Source organism: Malaya genurostris, chromosome 3, assembly GCF_030247185.1.
Source record: "Malaya genurostris strain Urasoe2022 chromosome 3, Malgen_1.1, whole genome shotgun sequence".
Classification (NCBI taxonomy): Eukaryota; Metazoa; Arthropoda; class Insecta; order Diptera; family Culicidae; genus Malaya; species Malaya genurostris.
Window position 1 is genome coordinate 203,644,441 of NC_080572.1, and position 19,203 is coordinate 203,663,643.

At 36.2% G+C, this 19,203-nt stretch overlaps 1 protein-coding gene across 2 annotated transcripts in view; it reads right to left on the minus strand.

Moving 5' to 3' along the window:
- Positions 1–10,958: 10,958 nt before the first annotated feature.
- The window catches only part of LOC131435026 (mucin-2-like), an 86,026-nt gene continuing 77,781 nt past the window's right edge, over positions 10,959–19,203 (minus strand). For both annotated transcript variants that reach the window (XM_058602486.1, XM_058602485.1), the window contains exons 2-3: positions 12,231–13,351; positions 10,959–12,166 (exon numbers count right to left, since the gene is read on the minus strand). In XM_058602486.1, the coding sequence (XP_058458469.1) occupies positions 11,689–12,166; positions 12,231–13,351 (1,599 nt within the window). In that variant the 3' untranslated portion in view covers positions 10,959–11,688. The remainder of the gene's footprint in view (positions 12,167–12,230; positions 13,352–19,203) is intronic.

The following is a 19,203-nucleotide window of genomic DNA, read 5'->3' on the forward strand; positions in this document are numbered from 1 at the left end:
GTACTTATTGTTATTGCTTCGAAATCTTTATTTAAAACATTTTTTTAAATATTACCATTTAATTCTGTTATAAGTATATCACGTCATTCAGAGGGAAATTTTAAAAGAAAATTTAAAAAAGTTGTATAGCATCCAAAGTGTAAAAACCTTGGAATGTTATAATCTCCATTTAAAACTAGCAAAACAATACCCCCATGGTTTCGAAATTTTTCTAGCCAAAGTAAAGTTCGCTGAGCACTGTGAATCAGAACGCAAACGAACTCTACTCAACAAAAAATTTGAAAATTTACTTTCCCAAAACCGTATGGTCCATCCTCCAAAACCTCCGGTACAGTTTTCAGGTACAGTTTTCAGAAAACACACGAACAAACAAATCTTCTCAACTTGGGGTTAAATTATGCCGATTCTTGCAAAGTTAATCTCGAACAGGTTATTATAGACGTTGAAACAGGTCTAGATAGCTGTAACCTTCCTTTTTCGAAAATAAATGACGCCAGGACTATTGTAGCTGAAGTCATTAAAAATACTCCATTAAGAAATGAACATACTAAAAATGAAAGAGAGCTAGTTAAACAATTGCGGGAAAAGCCAGTTTTTTATGTTAAAGCTGACAAAGGAAACAAAGTTGTTATTATAGATAAGGATGATTATGACAATATAATCATCCAAAAAATTAATGACGGACCATATAGGAAACAAAGATCCGACCCCCTTCCAGAAGTTATCAAAAAAATAGATAAAACTCTCATAGAATGTAACCCTAACTTCGATATCAATCTCAGCCGCCTCAAAGTTCCTAACCCTTCATTACCAAAAATCAAAGGATTACCTAAAGTCCATAAACCTGGGAATGAAATAAGGGAAATCATCTCTTCAGTAGGAGCCCCTACCCAAAAAATCTCCAAATGGCTAGTGGAAGAATTCAAAAATATGCCGAAAAAGTTTTTTAGTAGATCCATTCCCAATACACAAGAATTCGCTACTCAACTTCTGAACTCAGATGAAATCGAAGATGACGAAATAGTGGTATCTTTCGATGTAGCCTCCTTATTCCCAAGTGTCCCGGTGAAGGACTCAATCAATCTGTTGGAAGATTGGTTAGTTAAACAAAAGAGTAGTAGTTTATGGAAATGCAAAGTAAGGTCTTACCTTACTCTAACCCGGCTTTGCATGGATGTAAATTATTTCAAATTCAGAGGGGAATTTTATAAACAATTACAAGGGGCCCCAATGGGTAATCCGCTCTCCCCATTTTTATGCGAATTATTTATGGCAAACCTCGAAGAACTTTTAAATAAACAAGGATTACTACCTAATCGCTGGTGGAGATACGTTGATGATATATTTTGCATCATCAAACGTAACGATTTGGAAAATTTTTTGGATACAATCAACAATTTACATAGGAACATAAAATTCACCTGCGAGAAGGAGACAAACAACAGTTTACCTTTCTTAGATGTTCTTATTATACGGGAGGCGAAAACTTTATCTTTCGAAATATATAGGAAGCCAACCAATACAGAGCGAGTTATACCTAATATTTCTAACCATTCTCACCAACACAAAATGGCAGAATTTCACCATATGTTTCACAGAATGCTAACATTACCCCTCAGAGATGATGCGGTAGTGAAAGAGAAAAATTTTATCTTCGAAATTGGAAAGCTCAATGGATATCCGGAGCGCTCAATCCAAACAATCCTCGATAAGAAATTAAGATCATTGAAAAAAATATCACTTACAACTTTGACCCCCCTATCAGAAACCTTGAAAAGAATATCGGTAGACTTCAACTCTAACATGGCATATCCACTTAAATCAAAATTAAAACCCTTTGGCTTGGATTTAGTGTTCAGTAGTACTAGCAACCAGTTGAAAACTTTACTAGGATCTACTAAAGATCCTACTGACAAATTGAAAAAATCGGGGGTATACAAAATTTCATGTTCTCATTGTGATAAATTATACATTGGACAAACAAAGAGATCATTAGATATCCGTTTCAAGGAACACATAGCGGAAATAGGGAAAGCATCCAAGGATCTGGAACGGGGTTTATCACACCATTTCAAGTCGAAAGTAGCTGAGCATGCCTTTTCCGAAAACCATGATTTCACTACAAATGACATAAAAATTTTAAGACAAATTTCCAACCCATGGAAATTAGATTCGGCAGAAAGTCTGGAAATTTTCAAACATAATTCCACTTCTTTACTAAACAGAGACCAAGGAAATAGGTCTTCCTGGCTCTTTAAGTTACTACCTACACACAGGGGACAGACAAACATAGAAAACACTTAATCTCTCCCTACCCTAAACTAATTAGATAATTTTTTCGAGGTGTTTATACCTGTTGTAGGAATCTACCTACTTCCTTTTCATATAAAGGAACAACATTGCAGCATTCTTTCAATAACTAAACAAAACTATCACACTGAAGAAGAATATAAATTGTATTCGAAATGTGCATATGTGATGTGACGTTTATTATACAAGATTTATAGTGTCGTGATATACATAGTGAATTTGTATAGTGACGTGATATACTTATAACAGAATTAAATGGTAATATTTAAAAAAATTATCCTTGTAAAATCATTCTGTTCAAATACTCAAACGAAAAGTTAATTTATTTAAAAGTAATACGTCATCATGCAGTCTAGTAAACCAAAAAAGTAGGGACTATTTGGCCTATAATCAACGAAGTGCGATGTAATGAAAAACTCTAAGATGGGTCTAAGTTTCGATATTAATAACAAAAGGTACGATATTTATGTAAAAGATGCGAAAATTCGAAATTAGCTCATCAATATCCGTTGAGTGAATGCATTGAACTTGTAATAATTGAGACATGTGGTGAATCAGAGATAAAAGTTCAAAATTTCGGACTTTACTTTTCCAGCACAAGTCGTTTAAAATGGAGTAATGTAAAAAAAAATTTACCGGTTCGTTTTCATAACACACGATAGTTTCTCTGATTAGTTGACTATTGAAAGATGTTGAAAGCATGATTTTGCATAGTTATAAATTGTGCAGAAATAAATTTTTTTCATAAATTGCTGGTGATATTTTTGAGCCGACGGATAAAGAAATTTCTGACAGTACTTGTACACCTGAACATTAACTGAGCTGAATGCGTATAAACCTTAGCTTTGATTGTTTTTTGAGTAAAATCAACAGTAGAAAATAGATATCGCTTTTGATTTTTTGCAATTTTTTTTGTATCGCGCTGTGTCACTTTTTTAATTTATTGCTACTTTATTAGAGTCATACAAAAAAAATCATATCTTCAATCTATTTACATATCCAGTGAAGTTCGATTCACTTAATATCGAGACGTAATAAGCTAACTCTAAATCAAAAACGTTTTGATGAAATAAAAATCCCGTGGGTCTAACCCGTACCCAGGATTTCGCTTTAGAAGAGGCCAACAGATAAAAAATAGAACTTCTAACTGATGATTCTCTATGTATCTAGTTCTAGGAGAGCCCTTAATACCAATAGTTTCTTGGAAGCGGGAATGCAGATTCAAAATTACAAACAAATAGAAATAATTTCCGAATCCGCATACAATGTAATTTGCAATTCACAAATTGGAAGTTATTGGAAAATATCACATATTATTTTAAGGAATATGGGGCAAGAAGTTCTTTTGGTTAAAGGAGAGGTAGGGTCTAAATGATGAAAAAATCATCATATTTGCATCATCATTTTTTTTCAGAATTATCGTTCAACAAAATAAACTCAAATGTTTTGCTTGTTGAAAAGCATCGATCGAAAAACATTTTGTAATTTTTTCGTGGAAAAATATTGAGAAATAAGTCGGTGAAGGGGTATTTTTGAGGACACTTCTTAAAGTAACAAACAACGATAAGGAAAACGTTGGGGTCTGGTTTTTCATATGTAGAAAGTGTGTGCAAAATTTGAACCAAATTGGTGCAGCAGTTTTTGAATGACGATGGACACGGACTTTCAAAACCTGCTTTCGAGAAAAAACGCGTTTAATGTTTTTTATCTATAAAATCAATGGAAACAATTTATTACTCAAGGGAGCTGATATTTAGGGTCTAATATTTTCAAAAAAGCATATTTTTCCTTTTATAATTTGTTATAATGAACATTTCAAGAATGTTTTGTCAAGTTTTTGAGTCAATCAAAGCAGAAATTTTAGGCCTATGCGCCGAGTTCTTATTTCTTCGCAGTATGAGATAAACGAAGATAAGGCCCATAATTTGCTGAGTTTTGTTCCGATAGGCATGAAAATTTCGCAGAATATTCTACAAACGTTTTACTATAAGAAAATACAAAGAAATAAATAAATGATCTTTCAAAAGTGTTAGACCCTATCCGCCCCTTAAAGGGACTTTTACATTTCTCTTATCGTATTGTCGCACAGTCTGGATTCAACTTCCTGTTCTGGAATTACAGAGTGCCGAATGTTAAAACCTTCAATTTCAAAAATGTGCTTTTATAAGTGACGAAACGGAGCTTTAAAACTATTCAGTAAACTACTTTAAAACTATTCAGTAAACTACCAAATTAGGTTGATTATTTGTCTAACAAATTTAATTCAAATGTAGTTTCGGAAGCAACAGAAAAAGCGGTCAAAAATTCCAAACTATAACTCACATCGATTTCTCAGAGATGGTTAAACCGATTTTAATGAACTTAAATTCAAATGAAAAGTCCTAGTCCTAGTCCCACATGATCCTGTTTGATTTTATCGAGATCCAACTTCCTGGTCTGGAAATACAGGGAGACGAGTACTGAAAATTTCAATTCGTGTTCAGAAGTGACGACGAACAACGGAAAAATCTTCTTAGTAGCGGTCTAATACTTTAAAATTGAGCTTACATACACAGTTCGAAAAAATCTTGTAATTTTACATTTTATAAGATGCACATAAATGGAGTGTCGTATTTCATACAAATTTTTATTGAAGAACATGTAAAATTTTGTGATTTGAAAATTACATGGCTGGAATACGAATGGAATAAAAAACAGCAGCGCGACTTGAACCGAGAAACATTAGATCACAAGCACATCGGTTACTCGACTGAACCACACAGCTCATATCTGTTCATTGAATAATTGATACATATAAATCCATACAGCGGCACATGGTAGCCGAGTGCAAGTTACACTCGGAACGTGTAAAATTCTGTGCGAGTGGAATATTGCGTCATTTGAAAAATTAAGTAGTTGTGAATTGTACCGTTTGTAGATTTCTGTCACCTGTAATATTCATAATTTTTTTCTGTATAGATTTTCCAGCGCAGACTAGGACGATTTTCATAAATGAAAGAATGAAATCGATATGAAAGATCTTAAGGTTTCATAGATTGCTATGCTGTTTTAACCGAATCCGACTTCATTTTCTGGAACAGGGTAATAAGTGCTCCAAATTTAGAAGTATCACATATGTTTATGTTTCCTCATTTTCTTCGATTAAAGTTAGTTTTCGCATAGTTATTGTATGTGATAAATTGATCCAACCAGAACGTTAAAATTATTTTTTTACCTTTTTTTATATATATAAAAAATAGGTATAGAATTCGCTCAAACTTTCGAAAAATTTTCCGAGGCCCGGAGGGCCGAATGTCATATACCAATCGATTCAGCTCGGCGAACTGAGCAAATGTCTCTGTGTGTGTGTGTGTGTGTGTGTGTGTGTGTGTGTGTGTGTGTGTGTGTGTGTGTGTGTGTGTGTGTGTGTGTGTGTGTGTGTGTGTGTCTGTATGTGTGTTGTCAACTAAGAGGTCGAGATCTCAGAGATGGCTGGACCGATTTTGATCAAACTAGTCGCAAATGAATGGTCTCCCCGTCACCCAGAACGCTATTGAATGGTTTTGAGAACGGATGTTTACTTTTTGAGTTATACAAAGTTTTATGTCAAAATTTGCAGTTTTTTGACAGTATCTGTCACATTTGACCTTGAAAACAGAATATGTTTCCAGACTTAGATTTCGCTCGGTAATACCTATCCAACAAGCCATAGATTGTTAAAATCCGTCCATTTTTAACGGAGATATCGATATTTTTGTGTAAGCCTTATTCCAGTAGAAGGAATTTTGAGCGCTGTATGAAAAAGCAATGCTTGGGAGCAACATGAAACACGATTTTTTATACTGTTACATATAATTGTTTCTAAGTACCAACAAGACTGTGTACAGCATCCTTTTTTATGACAATTTGCCTCGGACCAATTTTAGCACGGTTCATTTTTGGCAACATAATCTTTCGAATATGGCATATGTAAACCAGATGATACCAGCATTATCGAGTTGGAAGTAATTCCATAATTATATTGATTTAAACTATTTACAGCAGTAAATGCTGGAAGAACATGACTTCCATATACCATACGACTCAGTTCGTCGAGATCAGCAAATGCGTGTGTGACAAATAATTTCACTCAATTTTCTCGGAGATGGTTAAACCGTTTTCTACAAACTCAGATTCATATGAAAAGTCGTATACTCCCAAACAAGGTTCCCGAATTACGTTTGGATCCGACTTCTGATTGCGGAACCACAGGATGATATGTGAAACGAAATTAAAATAATGCAATTAATTTTTCTCGTAGATGGCTGAACCAATCTAAGATTCAAATGAAATCTAAGAATCATCTATGATTCAAATGAGAGGTCTTAAAATCCTATAAAACCTCTTACTTTTTAGTCAGATCCGACTTCTGGTTTAGAAAATGCAGGGTGATTAGTATAAAAATGTCTATTTCACATAAATTAATCAGGTTTATCGGGTTTGCAGATTTGGATAGTCGATTAAAAAATAAATTTATTTCAGTTTGAGCGGTATTCGTTTTAGGATTCGGAATGTACCCCCAAATTTTAATTCGCACTACAATTTCTCAAAGATGTCTACACACTGCTCAGGTGAATTTAACTGATTTCGGCTACACCGATTTTAGAATTCCGGTTCCAGTATCGAATCGATTCTCAAAGCTCAATCATTTTCTCAAAAAAGACCAAATCGAACTTCAAGAACAAATATTACAGGACTTAAGGTCCCATACAAAATTGGTGAATTTTATCCGATTCTGGAATTACAGATGATGAGTTTATAAATTTCATGTAAATTGTTTGGCGTAATAATTTATGGCCATTCGAATCATTTTGGGCTATGCTAATTCCTGAATACCGGCTCTGGAAGTACCATAAATAATGACGAAAAACTCTAAAGTGGAACTTACTTCGACATCTCATGGAATGTTGAATCGATTGTCGCACGCTAAGATTGAAATTCGATATGTTTTGCAGTTTCGGCATTACAGGTTAATGAGTGATTAAAATCTCAATTTGCCGTTTAAAACGACGATAATTAAAATAATGTCATGAGAACTAAAACACCTAAGAATATCCATTCAAAAACACATGCGTATTGATAAAAAAAAAGGTATCATCTCACTGCTAGGTGGATTAATCACGTTTTTTTTTTATCAATCCGCATGTGTTTTTTGCATGGATATTCTTAGGTGTTTTAGTTCTCATGACATTATTTTAATTATCGTCTTTTTAAACGGCAATTTGAGATTTAATCACTCGTTACCCTGTAATGCCGAAACTGCAAATCGTATCGAATTTCAATCTTAACGTGTGACAATCTATTGAACATTCCATGAGATGTCGAAGTATGTTCCACTTTAGATTTTTTCGTCATTATTTATGGTACTTCCAGAGTCGGTATTCAGGAACCAGCATAACCCAAAATGATTCGTATGGCCATAAATTAAAACGCCAAATAATTTACATCTTCTATATCTGTATGAGTTTTAAAAACTCATAATCTGTAATTCCAGAATCGGATAAAATTCACCAATTTTGTATGGGACCATAAGTCCTTTAGTTTGAATTTTTGTTTTTGAAGATTTGGCCTTTTTGAGAAAATGATTAAGCTTTGAGAAACGATTCGACACTGGAACCGGAATTTTAAAATCGGTGTAGCCGAAATCTGTTAAATTCACCTGAAGAGTGTGTAGACATCTTTGAGAAATTGTAGTGCAAATTATAATTTGGGGGTACATTCCGAATCCAAAAACGAACACCGCTTAAACTGAAATAAATTTATTTGGTAATCGACTATCCAAATCTGATTATTTTATGTGAAATGGACATTTTTATACTAATCACCCTAAACCAGAAGTCGGATCTGACTAAAAAGTAAGATGTTTTATAGGATTTTAAGACCTCTCATTTGAATCATAGATGATTCTTTGATTCCATTTGAATCTTAGATCGGTTCAGCCATCTACGAGAAAAATTAATTGCATTATTTTAATTTCGTTTCACATATCATCCTGTGGTTCCGAACTGAGGCACTTCGAGATGTAAGAAACGAAAGAATCCAGTTTGTTGTCCTATCAGGGAATCCATTTCGTCTCAATTTTTCAACAGCGAGTACATTCGACTGTGTTCGAAAGTTTTAGAAAAATCAAAATACACCGAATCTACTTGTTGTCGTTTTTCAAGCTTGTCAATCAAAGTAGAAAAGTATTTTATTAGATTCGTAGTAGTTGATCACTTTTTGACAAAGCCATGCTGATCGGTTGTGAGGATGTGCTTTACTGACGGGTAAATAATATCCAACAGCATTAGCTCGAAAAATTTGGGAGGCAGCTAAGATAGAAATTCTTCTGTTGTTCGTGACGCCGTGTACGTTTCCGGATTTGTGAACTGGTACTATTACAGTTGCTTTCCATTTGGCAAGAAATAGCCTTTTCAGCGAGAGAATGATTAAAAAGAAGAGATGCTGGCAAAACCAAAGCAGATGAACATTATTGCACACGAATTCTAGCTTCGAACAGAATCTCAACTACCACTAATAAAATTCTGTATGATCAGAAGAAATAGAACAGTCGAAATCATGACAGCAGTGGAGCACCATTTTTGCTTTTCTATTTGGAGATTTGTGCTTCAATCGGTGTCTTAAAAAAGGCCAAATCGAATTTCAAAAACAAAATATTAAATTACAGGATTTATGGTCCCATACAAAATTAATGAATTTTATCTGATTCTGACTTCCGATTCTGGAATTACAGGAGTTTTTAAAATTCAAACCGATATAGAAGATGACAATCCCAAAAAGCTTTAAAGTTGGACTCAAAATTATTGCGATTTATTCGTCATATTAATTTATGGCCATACCAATCGTTTCGGGTTACGCTGCGTCCTGAATATCGTATCAGGAAGTACCGTAAATAACCGTAAACTCTAAAGTGGAACTTACTTCGACATCTCATGGAATGTTCAATCGATTGTCACACGTTTAGATTCAAATTCGATCTGATTTGCAGTTTCGACATTGCAGGGTAATGAGTGATGAAAATCTCAAATTACCGCTTAAAACGACGATAATTAAAATAATGTCATGAGAACTAAAACACCGATGAATATTAATGCAAAAAACACATGCGAACTTATAAAAAAGGTATCATCTCACTGATAGGTGGATTAAGCACGTTTTTATAATTGAATTCAAATCTAACTGAATGATCTTTTGGTTCTATACAAAACTTCTGAAATTTATCTAGATCCGGTAAAGAGTAAAGTGTGTTAAAATTTTTATACCATAACTTAGAGGGCAAATAAAACACGTAAAAAAATTCCAAGTAGACCTCAAAACTACTTCCATAGGTAGTAATTATCCATAGATGACCCAAAAAACCGATTCCGGCTATCCTAATTCCCGGTTTCTGGTTCCGAAGGCACCGGAAGTTGTGGTCTTTTTCCCAAATGGATCTCACTCACTTTTCTTAGCGATGGTTTGATCGATTTTCACAAACTTGGATTCAAATGAAAGGTCCTGTGGTTCTATTCGGAATCCCTGAATTTCATCCGGATCCGACTTCCGGTTCCAGAACCATTGAGTAAAGTGTGTTAGAAAATTTTGCCATCATTTAAAGGAGCGAAACAAAAAACGTCGTACCGGCCCTGAACAAAATCGGATATGTGTTAATAGTCCTTTCGGCTCTCATATAAGCTACAATGTGGCCTCGGATCAAGTGAAAATAGATTATGGTGGACACTTCTGGTTTCGTCGATACTGCAACACAAAGGACGCAACCGATAAACCGCACAGTTTTTTCGATGATGGTTTCATCGATTTTGACATGGTTGTCTTCGTTTGAAAGCTGCAAAGAGGGCAATGATCGAGCCAGTGGCGTACCGAGAAAATTTGGCGCCAGGGGCAAAATAAGATTTGTCGCCCCCATCGTTGGTTTAGAGCAAAACAACTCAACTCCATCTCCGGAAAAATGATTTGGACGAGCGAAAAAAAGGTCCCAAGTATTGGCTTGCCGCCTTCCTAAACGTTGCGCCCGGGGCGAGTGCCCCTTCGAACCCCCCTAGATACGCCACTGGATCGAGCATAAATGCAATATTGCAGATACTTTCGGTTTCGGAAATGTTACCGAGTAAGCGCCGTCATCAATCAAGCACACTTTTGTGAAAGAATCTGGAAATCATTGTGTCAACAATTATAACAATAAAAAAGATGTTTCAAAGAGATTATTTAAATCACAAGAGTTTCTTTCTGATAAAATAACAGACTTTTATATCGTTTTACTGAAAACAAAATCTTGAAACTTTCGTGGAATGACATTGTTTGCGGATTTCTTTTAATTGAAAATACTTCGATCTGTCAAGCCTTTTCTTCTTAAAGGACCCGTGATGACTGAAACGTAATTCGATCTTATCCAATTTTGGATTATTTTTTAAAATCAGGCAGAGTGCAACGAACGAATGGATTGTGAAATTTTTGGATAGAATACGTGACTCCTGGGTATTGCAGTATTGTCCGTCGATATTGCCGATAACTTGATACTCATGAGATTTATATTGAAAAATCTACAAAGTTTTTTTTTACACTACATTCGTTTTTCTTTCTACAAACTATCGCTAACACAGCATTATACGGTATTATACTTAAACAGCCGATTGTTGAGTATTTTATGTCTCAGAGACTATATATTTCGGAATGATTAATATGTTAACTAACTGGTCATTCGTCGACAAAAAATCACAGTAACACATAGCTGAACTGATCCTAGATACTCAACCGTCCAAATATTTGTGTTGAATCGTTTTGTGCTAGTTTTCTTGTTTTGTTGTTGTCATCAGCAAGTTCCTGACATGATAATTGAGCTTCATTAGCTGTTCAAAATAAAATCAAGATGTTCAATACTCTCAAGCTATTTGCAAGTGTAATCTGTTTCATAAATAAAAATAAAATAATTTCCACTGTGTACAACTTTCCTTGGTCAAGGATTTGCTGCTGAAAATTGTAATCAACATAATTAAGTGCAGTTCGAAAACTAATCTAAACAGTTATTAAAACCAAAGTTAACATATTGTGGTAAAATGGCAGTAATCTGACAGTGAATAATCTAATTTAGAGCAAACTGCTGTTGAGTGTCAATCGTCGAATGTAACAGATTCAAATCAAAGCTTTACGAGAGGAAAGCTAACAGATTCGTTTTTTTCGAGCACAAAGCCATGGCTTTAAATTTGGTCTTATTCTTGTTGAACATTTATTCTAATAGAGTATTTTTCAATTGTTCTTTGTAAAAGCTAAGGTACACGTCGTCCGTCAATGCACTAGTTTAATCCGTCAACCTAAACGGTAGGCCGTTCCATATCACTTCGTCCTGGTCGCCGCGATCGCTTCTTAGATTAAATTTTCCTCTGGTGGTTGGATGTCTCGGGAAAGTGGCGATCGTTTGTACGCGGCAGTTGCTTCTGTTGCGGCAGGAAGATACGCGTTCGTCGGTGTACAGCTGATGACCGTTTCGGTTAATAGCTGAGTGACGGTTTCCGTTCGAATGCTGATCGGTGCATCTCGATCGGGCAGATAGGTATTGGCCGGTTTGCAGACGGATTGCGTCATCGGTTGCAGAGTTACGGTAGAATAAATCGTCGGTGTGGAATACTGTGTTGGAACGACGGTGACGGTAGTCCTATCACGCACCGTGATGGTCTGTACCGGGGCGGTCACAGTCGTAGTGCTGGTCGCCTGCGGAGTTACCGTACGGGTGATGGTGTTGGTGAACGAGGCGGTGGTCGTGGTCACTTGGCTTGGTGTGAATGTGCGGGTAACGGTGGTGGTTTCGACGGACGTTTGCACAACGAAGGTTGGTGTGATTGTTCTGTAAATGAAAATAAACATTTGAAATAAACTGAACTCATCGATTCAGCTAGGTGTCAACTGACCTGGTCACGGTGGTCGTGTCGGCCGTATTTTGAATCACGTATGTTGGTGTGATCGTTCTGGTTTGAGTGTTCGTTGATGGGTAGGTGTAAAGCTGCGTGAATGTAGGAGTGATCGTTCTGTTCACGGTAACCGAATCCAAATACGAAAGTCTCGTTGAGGTAGGTGTTATAGTTCGGTTCACTGTAACGGATGCTACGTAGAACAAATTCGTGGATGTTGGAGTAACGGTCCTGTTTACAGTTGTAGCTGGTTCATAGAATACATTTGTGCTGGTCGGTGTAACTGTTCGGTTAACAGTTACTGAAGCATCGTAGAATAAGTTGGTTGAAGTGGGAGTTACTGTTCGGTTAACAGTTACTGAAGCATCGTAGAATAAGTTGGTTGAAGTGGGAGTTACTGTTCGGTTGACAGTCACGGATGGATTGTAGAATATGTTCGTCGAAGTTGGTGTCACCGTTCTTGTTACTGTAACTTCGTCGACGTATACCAAATTGGTGGATGTGGGTGTAATAGTTCTTGTGATCGACACCGATGGTAGGTAACTCAAATAGGTAGACGTTGGAGTGATAGTTCTAGTTATTGAGGTGCTGCTTGCGGTGATGATGTTTGTGGTTGTAGGTGTAATAGTACGAGTGGAGGTAACAATTGGCGTTTTGCTGATTACGATGGTGGTCGTCGGTGTTATCGTACGAGTAGAAGTAACCGGAGACGCTTGGGAAGTTATTGTTGAAGTTGATGGAGGTACGACGACAACCGTCGTATCTGCTGGGGGCAAGTAAGAATTGGTAGCACCACAAAAGGGGGATATGGTTGTGGTTTCCGTGAATCTTTGCACATCTGTAACCACTGTAGTGATGTATTCCGTACGTTCTTCCCACGGACAGGACGGTTTGTCATACGTGTATCCACACACATCCGGTCCGCCTTCACATTGATTTGACGGTTCGGGGAACGGAACTATCGGTTTATCTTTGGAATAACCATCGAACACCGACTCCGCTTCACTCTGTTTAAGGCTGTTTTTGACCTCCTGTGCAACCGGATCCAATCCAAATTCAAACAATGGAATATCCGCACGGCAGGCGGCTATCAGTAGTGTTATTGTTAGCAGACGTACAACCTGAAAGTAAGAAAATGAATAGAATGAATCAACAAATTTGTCTCACACTAAGAAGCTATTCCAATTGCACGGAAAGTCATTTTCGACGTGAATGCTGTATTGTGGATTGTCTTTCTAGAAACCGCGATCTGGGAGAGTGATAACTTTTTTAGGAAGAATGTCACTTGTTGTAATTAACGTAACAATAAATTTGGTGCTTCATGGCATCAGAAATTTAATCATATGAAACATCTACAAATAACTCATAGTTGAAGTTTTTAAATGTTTAATATCAACGAGTATCGTAGAGAAAAACTCATGACGTGTGTTTGTCTTTCTCATGTTCGGACGACAGTAACACATCACACAATAAGTCATGCAACTAACTAAGAAAAACTCGTTTTGGCATTAAAAATGCCTTACTTTTCACTATACGGGACAGGGGGTCAATAAAAAGTTTTAAAAATAGCCGCGTAACATTTTTGCATCATAATTTTGAACGTAAATAACTCAGTCATTTGTTGATGGATTGACCTAATTTAACAACCAATCGATTCGGAAACTTTTAACTTGGACATGTATGGCAACGTCGTTTCAGTATTTCAATAGCATACTATTGAAAAAATGGTTAGAATTGACCTATGTTTTCATCCACCAATCCCAGCTGACCAAATTGACGTCATTTTCTTGTTCGGCTTTGTGTCATACATAAAAACAACGCATCATTCTGCGTAGTGTGATGAGGAATCTATAAATATATGCTGCAAATCATTTCTTGATTTCAGTTGATGCTTGACTGTGAATGAAATAAGTAGCTCGTTCAGTGAAGTGATGGCTAGATTGTATACCTTATGATAAAAAAAGAACCGGAATTTTCATTTAAAAATTCCCGCGCTTGTTCAATCGGCAAACTTCTATTCTCTCAACGTTGGCAACACTTTTATACACATTCTGTCAAATTTTGACGCATATCGTACGATTAGTTTTTGTTTGGCGTCTATACAAAGAAGTTGAAAAATTTTCGTGTGGCGATTTTTATAATGGATGAAAATTTATAACAACGGCTCGCCTTCGAAGCGCCATTCGGTCGATTGTTGTGCGGTTTCGACGTCATATTCATAGATCCACACCTCATCATCAGTTATGATGCATTCGATGAATGTGGGGTCACTATCTGCGTTGGAAATCATCTCTTTGGCCACATCAACACGACGCTGTTTTTGAATAAAATTCAGCTTTTTTGGCACCAGCCGCGAAGCGATGCGTTTCAAACCCAAAACATCAGTTAAAATGTGTTCGGCTGATCCATAAGAGATGCCCAACTACACAGCAATCTCTCTAATCGGTACAGAACGATTTTGCATCACGATTTGCTTTGCCAATTCAATGTTTTCTTCAGTAACAGATGTTGTTGGGCGGCCAGGGATCTCATCATGATCCAAGCTTGTACGGCCACCTTTGAAGCGTTTATACCACTCGTATGCCTGTGTTTTTCCTAAACATGATTCACCAAAGGCCTTTTCTAACATTTTCAACGTATCGGAACACTTAAATCCATTTGCAACACCAAATTTGATGCATGCACGTTGTTCAAAATTTTCATCCATTATAAAAATCGCCACACGAAAATTTTTCAACTTTTTTGTATAGACGCCAAACAAAAACTAATCGTACGATATGCGTCAAAATTTGACAGAATGTGTATAAAAGTGTTGCCAACGTTGAGAGAATAAAAGTTTACCGATTGGACAAGCGCGGGAATTTTAAAATGATAATTCAGGTCCTTTTTTGATCATAAGGTATGTGTTCGCTCGTTGGATTGTCGCTTTTGCTAACTTACTGTACGAGGCTGGGTGTCAATTTAAAAAAATGCAAAAATAACCACGTAACCTTTTTCTGTCATAATTTTGAACGCTTAGAACTCAGTCATTTGTTGATAAAGTCCACTGTATTTCAGCGCATACTAATCAGAAATGAACAAATCAAACCAGCATAGTTAGAGGAGAAGTTTTTCTAAACCCCAACGTTTCTGTTTTATTTATTTTTAGTGGTTGATCAAAGTAAAAACTACGATTTTTCAAGAAAAAATTCGCCATTTTGTAGCTGTAAAACCTCCCCAAAGTAACAAACAACGAAAATGAAAACGTTGGGGTCTTGTTTTTTTCATATAGAAAGTGTGTGCAAAATTTGAAAACAAAAAAAAAGGTGTAGTAGTTTTTGAATGACGATAAACACGGACCCTCAAAATCTGCTTTCAAGAAAAACGCGTTTGAAGTTTCTTGTCTATAAAATCAATGGAAACAATTTATTACTCAAGGGAGCCCATAGGGTCTAATATTTTCAAAAAATCATATGTTTTCTATCATAATTTGTTCTAATGAAACATTTCAAGAATGTTTTGTCTAGTTTTTAAGTCAATCGAAGCAGAAATTTTGGGCCTGTGTGCCGAGCTCATACTTCTTCGCAGTAAAGTAAAGTTAACTTCCAGAGTTTTGTTCCGATAGACTTGAAAATTTCACAGAAAATTCTTGAAATGTTTTACTATAGGAATATACAAAGAAAATAACAAATGATTTTTCAGAAGTGTTAGACCCTACCCGCCCCTTAAGGTTCAGTTTCAGAATCCAGGTCCTAAATTCAGTTCTAGAATCCTGTTCCAAAATTCTGTTATCAAATTCCTAAATTTTAGTTCATAATTCACGTTAAAAAATTAGCTCCAGAATCTAGGGCCAGAATGCCAGGTTCAGAAGTCAGATCCGTAAATTAGATTCTTGTCCAGAATCCATTGATGTGGACTTCAATCTAGACTCACCGTTTTACTTGTCCTGATACTGGTCTAGGGTCTGAATCTGGACTCGAATTTGAACCTGAACCTAAACTTACTCTATTACTGGTTCAGACTCAGTTTCACATTCTGTTCGTGAACTTGAACCTACCATGTTACTGATTCAGATTCAGGACCAGTAAATTCCATTACCCAATTAACAATCTAGAACTGGGCATACCAATATGTCGGTAAAAAACTGTTCTAATCCATCTGTTTCATATTTATTCAATTTTCTATAAATACCATTACCAATAGATTCTTCAATGCAATGATGTAGAATCTAGTGATACAAAAAAGTGAGTGTTCAAATAATTCTTCTAACTGCTCTAGCTAAATTTAAAGACTGTCCCAGAAAGTATGGACGCACTTGGATTTCGCTGTAAATAATTCACAAGTGTTAGATATTCAAATTTTATTCGATATACTGATAATATTAGATTACAACAACAGAATATCATTTTCAACATTTGCTACTTAGTCATTGTAGACTAGCAGGCGCACCTTCTTGCGAACGTTCCTCATTAAATTCCGTACAGACTTCTTGGCGACAAGTTTTGACACTTTTTTTAAATCTTGGAAAAATTGTTGGATGGTTTCGGTTGCCGAGACATGTTTCCTAAGATGTGCTTTCGTTAATGCTCAAAATTCCTCAATTGGTCGAAGTTGTGGGCAATTTGGTGGATTCATGTCTTTTGGGACGAAAGTGACATTTTTGGTAGTATACCATTCTACCGTTGATTTCGAGTAGTGACAAGAAGCAAGATCTGGCCAGAAGACAACAGGATCCTTGTGGCTTCGAATCATGGGTAGAAGTCGTTTTTATAAACATTCCTTAATGTATATTTCGCTGTTAATTGAAGCAGCGGTGATGAAGGGTTTCGAAATCTAACCGCAGCTACAAATTGCTTGCCAGACCATAGCTTTCTTACCAAATTTTTCGACTTTAATCGATGTCTTGTACTGGTTTAACACTTTCCCTTCTCGCTCAGTATAATATTGTGGTCCCGGCAAGGATTTGTAATCGAGTTTCACGTAGGTTTCGTTGTCCATGATTATCAAATTTCCAGCAAGAATCGTATTGTACAGCTTTTGAACCCTCGGCTTGATCGATGCTTCTTGTTTCGGATTACGTTTTGGTTGTTTCTGCTTCTTATAGGTTCGATGATTCAAACGTGCTTTAGCACGAAGAACATTTGACTTCGAAGTGCCCACTTGTTTGGCCACATCCCGAACTGAAACCTCCTTCTTTTGCTCGAACGCCTTCAGTATACGTTTATCCAACTGAGGGTTAGCGGGACATTTTTTTCGACCCGTTTTCGGTTTATGCTTAAAGGTGTTATCCTCACCGAACTTCCTGATTGCATTTCGCACGACTTTTTCACTTACTCCTTCCTTTTTTGCTATCTTTCTCAGTGACAATCCGCGTTCTGTGCACCATTTGTACACAATTTTTCGACGTTGTTCTGCTGAAAGTCCACGCATTTCGAAACAAACTAATGAAAACGAATAAACAACTGCACAAGTGGTTAGAGAAGAGTGTAAACAACAGGACGCAGCCATAAAAATTGATAGATTCTGAACCATTGCGAAATGGCAGCGGGTTTTGGTTGCGTCCATACTTTCTGGGACAGTCTTTAATATTCATTGAATCTTTAACAAAACCAAAAAAGGAATTTAGTTCCGAAACCGGGAACCTGGAGCCGATGCTGAAAAAGGTTCATTTGACCAGCAATTAACGTAACCTACAATTTGAAACAGTTTTGAGCCAAAATTTAGAAGAAGTATACTGTTTTTTACGTCGCCACTCTAGCTGATGTTTTGAAATTTCGGAACCGGAAACCACAATTTTGCAATTTCGGAACCGGAAATCGATATATCAAAGCTTTTGGTCATCAACTAACAAAACATGCTTAATATTAGAATTATATGAGCAGTTTAAAGGACGCAACAGAAATATACTTCATCCAGTTTTTGCAATTTTTTGCGCAGATCACCCTGTACTAGAAATTAGACCTTTCGTATGAACCTAGGGTAGTAAAAATTGGTTCTTCCATCTCCGAGAAAATCGAGTGAATTTTTTTGCACACACATACATACAGACATTTAGTGATTTCCACAAACTGATTCTGATGGATTCAATACAACGGCGATTAATTAATGTCTACAAAACGGGTTGTTTGGAGCGTCCTTTCTTTGTGATACGAATTTGAAGGTATCAAATAGACGGCATGTTTATTTGTGAAAATCGGCTGAGAAATGACTTCTGTTTGCTCGTTTAACAAATTCCGTGCACCAAACTTTGTTTCGTATTATAGAATTTTTTCACACTGTCTGTAAAAAAATAGATTATAGATATTTGTAATTTTAGATATTTGTAATTTTCACCTGAGATCTGTGTTTGTAGGGTCATGAAAAATATCGATAAACCGGCAATCGCTATCATTTAAAAAAATCTCATCTCATTATTAGGTGAACTATGAACGTTTCTGTACAAATAGTTACTTGCGAGAGACATAAAAAATAGAAAAAATCACACTTGAAACGATCATGAGAATCATAATGTTATGATTCATTTAAATTTGATCAGTATCTAACGGGAACAACTGATTGGAAAAATGACATGCGAATGCAATTATGTAATGACAACAGCGAAAATGTTATCGTAGAGACGAGACTCGAACTCGTAACTAGCTCCTAACCGGAGAAACTGTTTTGCCAATTAAACTACCCTACATATGGGGCCGTATGAATAAAATGTAGTAAAGTCTGTTGTTTGTAGTATCTTCTCAAAAACCAAGTCCACAGAGTATAACGCGGTTTGGTATGAATAAAAAAACAAGTTCGAACATGTAGTTAATGCAACTTCCGAATTTAAGCATTTACTGCATACCGTATCGACACAGAGCCGGAAAAGCTAACATAAGCATGCACAAAGCAAGGAACATACTTACATCTGTAAAAATGCCACTTTTTTAATTTCTGCACACCAAAAAATTTGAATTTTATAGGTGACTTATTTCCTCATACGATGTAATTCATAAAGACC